Genomic DNA, 8,489 nt, shown 5'->3' with positions numbered 1-8,489 from the left:
GGGGCGATTCCACAGGCTCCCAGCTACTCTGGGGTGGGGGCGCACCCACAGCAGGGTGCTGGGAGGGTGGGGGAAAGAGCAAGGTTGGACGGCTTGGGGGAGAGGGCTGGCCGGGGGCAAGGGGGCTGCTGCCTTTGGCTGTACTGGAGGCTCCTAGGTAGAGGCTGTGCCGCCATCTCTGTGCTCTGTCCTGGCCGCCTGGCTGTCCCATTGCCCTGCCCTGCTGCACGCTGGCTTGTTTGGCTCTGCCCAGCCCTTCTTCCCCCCCCCTGCACCCTCCTGCCCTGCCCCCTTCTCTCTCTCTTTTAATTTCTCTCTCTTTTCGTTCCCCAGCATGCGTTCTCTCACCCCTAGCCCCGAGGTAAGAACGGGTCACGCTCCCTGCTAGCCTAGGTGCTCTTCTTCCTCTTCCTCCTCCCTGCTGTGGGGGAGTGGGTACTTGCCCAGGGGGGTGGGGGTGACCCTAGCATATGCCCCTAGGGTCGGCTGGCCGTGTCCCCTGTTTGTGGCCCTGTCCTAGGCTCCTTGCTCGCTGCATTTGGGGGTAGGAGGTTTGTGGGGTTAGGCTGGGGGCAGGTGGCCCATGTTTTAGGGGCCGGGACAACTGGGTTTTGTCAGCAGCTCCATGGGAGTCTGTGCGGCAGGGACAGGCCCCATGCTGAGCCATGACGAGCCCCCTCCCTCCATCCCACAGCGTGGAAGTGATTCGCCTCGGCCACAGCTACTTCATCAACTGGGACAAGAAGATGTACTGTGCCAAGCGGCGCACGCCAGCCGAGGCCCGCACCACCACACTCAACGAGGAGCTGGGACAGGTGGAGTACATCTTCTCTGACAAGACCGGCACGCTCACCCAGAACATCATGGTCTTCAGCAAGTGCTCTGTGCATGGCCGCAGCTACGGTGAGCAGTGAGGGACGGGATGGGCTGCAGGAAGGGGGCAGCACAGGGATCTCCCTGTCGGGGGTGGAGTGGGGTTGTGAGCTCCCTACAGTAACCCCATGGAGCTGCAGAGGAGCTGAACACGCCTTTGCCATCTCAAGAGGTGCCTCAATCCTTGCAGCTCCAATGCACCAAGCCCAGGGCTGGGGGCTGGGCTGTGTTATCCCTGCAGGGATGTGTGCATGTCCTGGGACCTCCCTGGTGAAGACCACTGGGGTGGGCAGGGGGGAGATGCTAGAGTCCTGGGTGCAGCTGGCCAGTGCTTCCCCAAGCCATGGGGGCAGGCGAAGTGGTTAACCCCTTGTGCTTTGCTCGCAGGTGATGTCCAGGACATGCTGGGACACAAAGCTGAGCTGGGAGAGGTATGACCTCCCTTCTCCCACCTGGCCCATCTTGGCTGCATCATGTCAGGGGAAGGCAGAGGCACCTGAGGATGAAATGGAGCCACTGGGGAGAGGAGGGGAGGGGCAGGTCCCAGGATCTCAAGAGGACCCTTGCTGCCAGGCTGTTACTTGTCCCTGTCTCTGAGAGCCCATGCCTGGGTGCTGGGGGGGCAGGGCTAGAGCTCAGTGTCCACGGCAGCCAGCGGGGTGCTCACCATGTCTCCATCCCCAGCGTCCGGAGCCAGTGGACTTCTCCTTCAACCCGCTGGCCGACCCACGGTTCCGGTTCTGGGACACCGGCCTGCTGGCCGCCGTGCAGCTGGGCAACCCCCACGTGCATGAGTTCTTCCGCCTGCTCTCGCTCTGCCACACTGTCATGTCCGAGGAGAAGAACAAGGGTGGGTGTCGCATGGCTTGCAGGAGAGGGGATGGCCACAGGGACTGGATCCCTGGGTGGGGGGTGAGGGGTGGCCTCTATTCACTGGCTCTGCCTCTGACTCCATATCCCTACCCGCCATGCCCCAGGGGAGCTGTACTACAAGGCACAGTCCCCGGACGAGGGGGCGCTGGTCACAGCTGCCCGGAACTTCGGCTTTGTCTTCCGGGCGCGCACACCCAAAACCATCACGGTGCACGAGCTGGGCCATGCCATCACCTACCAGCTGCTTGCCATCTTGGACTTCAACAACATCCGCAAGCGCATGTCGGTCATTGGTGAGCGGGGCCGAGCTATGGGACAAGCGGGTTTCCAGGAGCCATGGGCTGAGGGACCTTGTGGGTGTATGGACATGGTCCTGGGAAGGGGTGGTGGGGCCAGTGCTGGACAGCAGGTCAGCTTCAGGGGCTGCATCCTTGCCCTGGCTGGATGCGGCCAGTCTCTGCTGTGCTGGCCTGGGATCTGGCCCCCCAAACACTGCTGGGGTCCAGGGCCTCTGCTCGAACCTCCGCTTGTGGTTGCTGGGGAGGAGACAGCTCAGGGTCTTCAGTCCCTGTCGCCTCCCCCAGCACAGGGGTCCTGAGCTCCCTGTCCCTGCCTGGCTATGGGGGCTGGGGCTCATGGCACCTTCCCCCACAGTGAGAAACCCTGAGGGCAAGATACGGTTGTACTGCAAGGGGGCCGACACCATCCTGCTGGAACGGCTGCACCCGGCCAACCTAGAGCTGGCCAGCATTACCACAGACCACCTGAACGTGAGTGGGGGCAGCTCAAGGGGAAGGGGTGCCTGAAGCACTGGGGCTGGGGGAGGCTTGTCCGGGGAAGGGTTATGGGGGTCCCCGTGTCCCTCCTTCCCCATCTCCAGGCTCCTGGTCCTGATGCCTGGTGCCCACAGGAGTATGCTGGCGAGGGGCTGAGGACACTGGTGCTAGCCTACAAGGACCTGGAGGAGGGGTACTACAGGGACTGGGCAGAGCGGCTGCGGCGAGCCAGCCTGGCCCCCGATGCCCGTGAGGACAGGCTGGCCCGGCTCTATGATGAGGTGGAGCATGACATGATGGTAGGTGCCAGAAAGCTGGCCTGGCAGGTGGGGGGTGGTCCCACAGCACCCCTGTGCTCACACGCATCTCTCCCAGCTGCTGGGGGCCACGGCCATTGAGGACAAGCTGCAGCAGGGTGTGCCTGAGACCATTGCCATCCTCACGCTGGCCAACATCAAGATTTGGGTGCTTACAGGTGACAAGCCAGGTGAGGGGGCAGGGGAGTAGGGGTTGCTTCAGGCTGAAGCTTTTACCTTCTGGCTTAGTCCCTGGGAGTGTTGGGGGGCCTGCTTTGGGACTCAACCTGCCTCTTCCCCTCAGAGACAGCCGTGAACATTGGCTACTCCTGCAAGATGCTGACGGGCGACATGACGGAGGTGTTCGTTGTGACGGGGCACACGGTGCTAGAGGTGCGCGAGGAGCTCAGGTGAGGGCTGCTGGCAGTGGCTGGCACAGAAAGGTGCTCTGGGTCGGGGAGTGGGAGCTGGCCCAGGGGGTGCTCTGAGCAGGGGGGTGGAGGGTTTCCTCCCTGCCCCACTGGTGCCCATGCAGCCCCTGACAGCTGCCCCCAACCAGGAAAGCCCGGGAGAAAATGATGGATGGGTCACGCTCCATGGGGAATGGGTTCTCCTGCCAAGAGAAGCTCTGCTCCTCCAAGCTGACCTCCGTGCTGGAAGCCATCGCCGGCGAGTATGCCCTGGTCATCAACGGGCACAGCCTGGTACGGGCGCATGGGGGGAACAGAGACAGCTCATTGCATGCAGCTACCTGCAGATGCTGCCCCTCCCTGGTCCAGGGTGGATGTTAAGTCCTGCAGCCACAGCATATAGAGCATACAGACAGCTGGGGAAACTGAGTCATGCACCTTTTAATCGATAAGAACTTTGCAATGGGACAGACCCACATCCTGCCCCTGCCCAGCCCTGGCAGCCCTGCTCTTGCCCTTACTGAGCTAAGGGCCAGGTGCTTTTGCGACCCCCGCCCCCCCCAAGTCTCGGACAGTTCTGCTGGGACCAGCAGGTCTGGGATGCTGCCCTGGTGCTGATGGCCCCTCGACCCTCCTACAGGCCCATGCGCTGGAAGCTGACATGGAGCTGGAGTTTCTGGAGACAGCCTGTGCCTGCAAGGCTGTGATCTGCTGCCGTGTGACACCGCTGCAGAAGGCACAGGTGGTGGAGCTGGTGAAGAAGTACAAGAAGGCCGTGACCTTGGCTATTGGTGATGGAGCCAATGACGTCAGCATGATCAAGAGTGAGTGGGGGCAGGGGGGATCTGGGCTCATCCCTGAGAGCTGCAGGGATCCCTTTGCAGGGGTGTGGACGCCCTGTGGTTCAGCTCCGAGTGCCCTGCTGTGGTTCAGCAGCTGCGAGTGCCCTGCTGAGCCCACAAACCACTCCCCTCTGCAGCAGCCCACATCGGCGTGGGCATCAGCGGGCTCGAGGGCATCCAGGCGGTGCTGGCCGCGGACTACTCCTTCTCACAGTTCAAGTTTCTGCAGCGACTCTTGCTGGTGCATGGGCGCTGGTCCTACCTGCGCATGTGCAAGTTCCTCTGCTACTTCTTCTACAAGAATTTTGCCTTCACTATGGTTCACTTTTGGTTCGGCTTCTTCTGTGGCTTCTCTGCCCAGGTATGGCCTGGACTCTGTGGGCAGGGAGGGGTTAATCCAGCCTGGGCTGGATTCAGACCTGGGTCTGGACCCCTTCTGGGTGCAAAGAGCTCAGTATCAGCCATTAGGGGGCAGCACAGCCCATACCAGCCGTGGGTGAGGGCTGCAGGATCAGGACCCCGGCATAGAGCCTGGGCCTGTGGCCTGACCAAGACAGGGGTCAGCGAGAGGCAGAGGGTGGGGACTGGGTCAGGGGCTGTGCTGGGGGGAGGGGGGCGGACCAGGGCCCCCTGCCCTGCCCAGCGCTGACCTCTCCCTTCCCGGCAGACGGTCTACGACCAGTACTTCATCACACTCTACAACATCGTCTACACCTCGCTGCCCGTGCTCGCCATGGGCGTGTTCGACCAGGTACGGGGCTGGGGCATCTTCACCCCCACACCTTGCATAGGGGGCAGCCTGCAGCAGGGGGCGGGTGGGCAGCTGCTCTGTGCTTGAGGATAGCGGGGTCCTGACCTGGCAGAAGGAGCAATCCTGCTCTTGGAGGGTATTCACACCCCAGTGGTCCCTGCCTACCCTTGTCCATGTGCTGGGGGATGCTGGGCATGGGCTTCCCCTTTGGAGGGGGGAAGATGCCTTGAGCAGGGTGGAGAAAGCCCAGCTCAGGGCTGGAGGGGAGCTCAGACTCTTGGCCTGGTCCCTCTCTTGGCTTCTCTGTTGGGGGCTCAGTCTGATCATGGCCTGGCTGCATGGGACTGGGCCCCTGCCCCCAGCTGACCCTCCCTCTCCCCAGGATGTGCCGGAGCAGCGGAGCATGGAGTACCCCAAACTGTATGAGCCGGGGCAGCTCAACCTGCTCTTCAATAAGCGGGAGTTCTTCATCTGCATTGCCCAGGGCATCTACACTTCTGTCCTCATGTTCTTCATCCCCTACGGTGTCTTTGCTGATGCCACCCGTGGTGACGGGGCCCAGCTGGCCGACTACCAGTCCTTCGCCGTCACTGTGGCCACTTCCCTGGTCATCGTCGTCAGTGTGCAGGTTAGCTGTGCCCCTGGGGGCAATGGGGGAGTCAGGCTGCTTTGCTCCAGCTGCTGACATGCCCCACCCCAGAAGTGGCTGCATCTCCAGGCTCAGGGGATGTAGCTGCAGATCAGGATCATGAAGGGTGCTGGGACTGGGATAACTGGCTGGGAATGTACCCTTGCTCCCTGGTGCCTGCCCCAGCACCCACAGAGCCTGGCCCCTGGCTCGGCCTGTCTGCAGCTTTGCCGTGACCTCCGCTGCTCTCCCTAGATTGGGCTGGACACGGGGTTCTGGACAGCCATCAACCACTTCTTCATCTGGGGCAGCCTGGCCGTGTACTTCGCCATCCTTTTTGCCATGCACAGCAACGGCCTCTTCCAGATGTTCCCCAACCAGTTTCGCTTTGTGGGTGAGCCTGTGGACAGGGGAGGGGACTGGGGGGCAGAAACTGGGCAACTGGTGCCACCGTGGAGATGCTGCTGTGTCCCCAGTGCCCAAGGGAGGGATGTCCTGGGTCCTGCCCTAGCCACTGTCTCATGACTGGCCCTCCTAACCCTGACTGTCCTGCCCCTTGAGAGCAGCATCAGGCTGCAGTGCCCTGGGAGGTCATGCTTGCCCCAGCTCTGGGCAGGGTCCCTGCCCCCAGTTGCTGCTCTTCCTCCCATGGCTCCCATCTCCCCTGCAGGAAACGCGCAGAACACACTGGCCCAGCCCATCGTGTGGCTCACTATCGCCCTCACCACTGTGGTCTGCATCATGCCTGTCGTCGCCTTCCGCTTCCTTAAGCTGGACCTGAAGCCTGAGCTCTCTGACATGGTGAGTGCCTGTGAGGGGGGGCCCATGTCCAGGCGTGCTGTGCTGTGCACAGGCCAATGCCAGATGGACCTGGCCATGGTACTAAGGTCCCGAATCTCTCTCGGTGCCTGGAGCAAGGAGGAAGATGTGTGCGTGCTCCATGTTACAGCATGGCATTTGCCTGGCCCTGTGATGTGGCGGGGGCAGGGGAGCTAGAGCTCTGTCCCCACAAAAGGCTGGAGGGGTGCCATGTCCTTGTGCCCCTGCCCAAGCTCCTGACTCTGCCCCCCGGCTCCCCAGGTGCGCTACACACAGCTGGTGCGGAAGAAGCAGAAGGCGCAGCACCGGTGCATGCGGCGGGTGGGCCGTGCGGGCTCGCGCCGCTCGGGCTATGCCTTCTCACACCAGGAGGGCTTTGGTGAGCTCATCATGTCGGGCAAAAACATGCGGCTCAGCTCCCTGGCGCTGTCCAGCTTCGCCACCCGCTCCAGCACCCTGCGCAAGAAGAAAGGCGGTGACAGCAGCAACGCCAGCAGCCCCAGTTGCGGGGCCGACAAGACGCTCAAGGTGTGAGGCGGCGGTGGCATCCCTGCACACACCCACCAGTGCCCCACCACTTAGGCTGCTGGGCCTGCAGCAGACCCACGTGGTGGCAAGGCTGGGGCTCCTGGGGGCACTGGTCACAGGGCCATCTAGGTGCTGTGGGGCAGAGGCGGAGGCCGGACCACAACTGTGCAACCAAAAATCACCCCCCTCTGTCTGCGTGGATGATGGACCCTACACTGGGTGGCAGTAATTTCCCAGGAGCAGGAGGCCCCCACGGAGCTGGTGTGCTCAATATCCACACGCACGGAGTTACCGCTACCCTGAGTCACACACGAATGTATCATGCCGGAGACACAGAGACACAGAAGGGCTGGGCCGGGCCAGGCAGGGCCCCCCACCCACTGTACACATCTTTCTTTTTTATATATAAATATCAAAATATAAATATAAATATATATATATATATATATATATATATATATATAAACAAAAGGAAATGAAAAAAATGGTAAAATTCAAGCTCACACAGAGCCTCTTTTCTGTCCCTGGGGGTGGCAGCCATTCCCAGGGCACTAGCTACTCATTTGGGGGCTGTGCTGAGGCTGGGGTCAGCAGTGGTTTGTGCCTGCTGGTTTGGGGGGCAGTGCCTGGGCCACAGGCATGGAGGGTGCTAGGAAGTTCTCTGCTCTGGGTGCAGCTCAGCAGGGCACAGGCCCAGGTTGGGGGCACAGGATCTTCCCTTCCCCACACCATGGGCACTCTGCAGGGGTGTGAGAGCTTGCTGGGGGGTGGGGGGAGGCAGTGTCCCTGTGGGGGATGTGGAAGCTGCCAGCACCCCTGTGCTTAGGGGATCTAGTAGCTTTGGAGGCCAGGGTGCCTTGCTCCCACTCAGCCAGACTCAGTAGCAGCCCTTGGGGTGCTTGGCTGGGGTGAGGGGGGCTGGCCTATGCTCAGAGGAGCAGAGCCCCTGTATGGGCCCCCCACCCGGGGTCTGACCAGCTGGCTGGTTCGAAAGGGGAACCGGTGGCTCCCAGGCCTCACTGCCTTCCTCCTTTTCCCTGCAAAAACAGCTTGAGCAATGTGCGGGGGGCTGGGGTCGGGTGTTTACAGGCAGCTCGTGATTCATGCCCATGCCCAGTAGGCCTTTCCCAAGGGTCGGCTGCCCTGGGGTCAGGGCCCGGCCAGCGCAGGCCCAGCCAGGGCAGCGTCACAGCCTGGCCCCTGTGAGAGAGGCCTGTGCCACGCTCATGCCCTTGGTCCCTGGCCCAGCCCAGCCCCTCGAGCTCCAGGCCCGAGCGCCGTGGCCAGGGGGTGCAGCAGCCCGTGGGAGCGGGCAGTGAGAAGGAGCAGGCCGATGGAGCTGGGCCCCCGAGTGCGGGAGGCCAGGGCGCGGGGTGGCCCCAGGCGCTGCGGGGGCAGGTGGGGTCTGCCCGTCATCCCGCTCCCGGGGGCCAGGGACGATTCCCGCTGCCTCTTGCTGCTCCTTCCCTTTGCAGCAAGGGGCCTGGGAGGGCAGGGGCCAGGGCTGCTGGGTGCCCCGGCTGGGCCGGGCACAGCCCCCAGCTGCGGGGAAGGGGAGGGTGGCGCCCGGAGAGGAAGCGCTGCAGAGATCCGCGCTATTTTGGGCTCTTTCTGTTGCTGGGGAGGGAGAGGCCGGGCCGGGCCGAGGCCCCAGCGGTGCGAGGTGCGGATGTCCCCGCGGCCCCGAGCTCCG

The 8,489-nt window shown here is 62.8% G+C and overlaps 2 protein-coding genes across 3 annotated transcripts in view; one reads left to right on the top strand and one right to left on the bottom strand.

Annotated features, from left to right (window-relative positions):
- ATP8B2 (ATPase phospholipid transporting 8B2) overlaps positions 1-7,174 on the top strand; it is an 11,011-nt gene extending 3,837 nt beyond the window's left edge. For both annotated transcript variants that reach the window (XM_019526480.1, XM_019526559.1), the window contains 16 exons: positions 695-903; positions 1,261-1,304; positions 1,558-1,723; positions 1,851-2,039; positions 2,401-2,516; positions 2,657-2,821; positions 2,898-3,009; positions 3,123-3,228; positions 3,378-3,522; positions 3,869-4,052; positions 4,208-4,431; positions 4,738-4,821; positions 5,204-5,449; positions 5,705-5,843; positions 6,120-6,250; positions 6,530-7,174. In XM_019526480.1, coding sequence (XP_019382025.1) covers positions 695-903; positions 1,261-1,304; positions 1,558-1,723; positions 1,851-2,039; positions 2,401-2,516; positions 2,657-2,821; positions 2,898-3,009; positions 3,123-3,228; positions 3,378-3,522; positions 3,869-4,052; positions 4,208-4,431; positions 4,738-4,821; positions 5,204-5,449; positions 5,705-5,843; positions 6,120-6,250; positions 6,530-6,802 — 2,533 coding nt within the window. In that variant the 3' untranslated portion in view covers positions 6,803-7,174. The remainder of the gene's footprint in view (positions 1-694; positions 904-1,260; positions 1,305-1,557; positions 1,724-1,850; positions 2,040-2,400; positions 2,517-2,656; positions 2,822-2,897; positions 3,010-3,122; positions 3,229-3,377; positions 3,523-3,868; positions 4,053-4,207; positions 4,432-4,737; positions 4,822-5,203; positions 5,450-5,704; positions 5,844-6,119; positions 6,251-6,529) is intronic.
- Positions 6,922-8,489, bottom strand: part of ZBTB7B (zinc finger and BTB domain containing 7B) — a 2,398-nt gene continuing 830 nt past the window's right edge. Inside the window, exon 2 of the mRNA XM_019512597.1 lies at positions 6,922-6,928. Within this exon, the coding sequence (XP_019368142.1) occupies positions 6,922-6,928 (7 nt within the window). The remainder of the gene's footprint in view (positions 6,929-8,489) is intronic.

Source organism: Gavialis gangeticus, unplaced genomic scaffold, assembly GCF_001723915.1.
Source record: "Gavialis gangeticus isolate Ggan-Ray unplaced genomic scaffold, GavGan_comp1, whole genome shotgun sequence".
Taxonomy (NCBI): Eukaryota; Metazoa; Chordata; order Crocodylia; family Gavialidae; genus Gavialis; species Gavialis gangeticus.
Note: the sequence above shows the minus strand (reverse complement) of the source record. Positions and strands in the feature narration are given on the sequence as shown.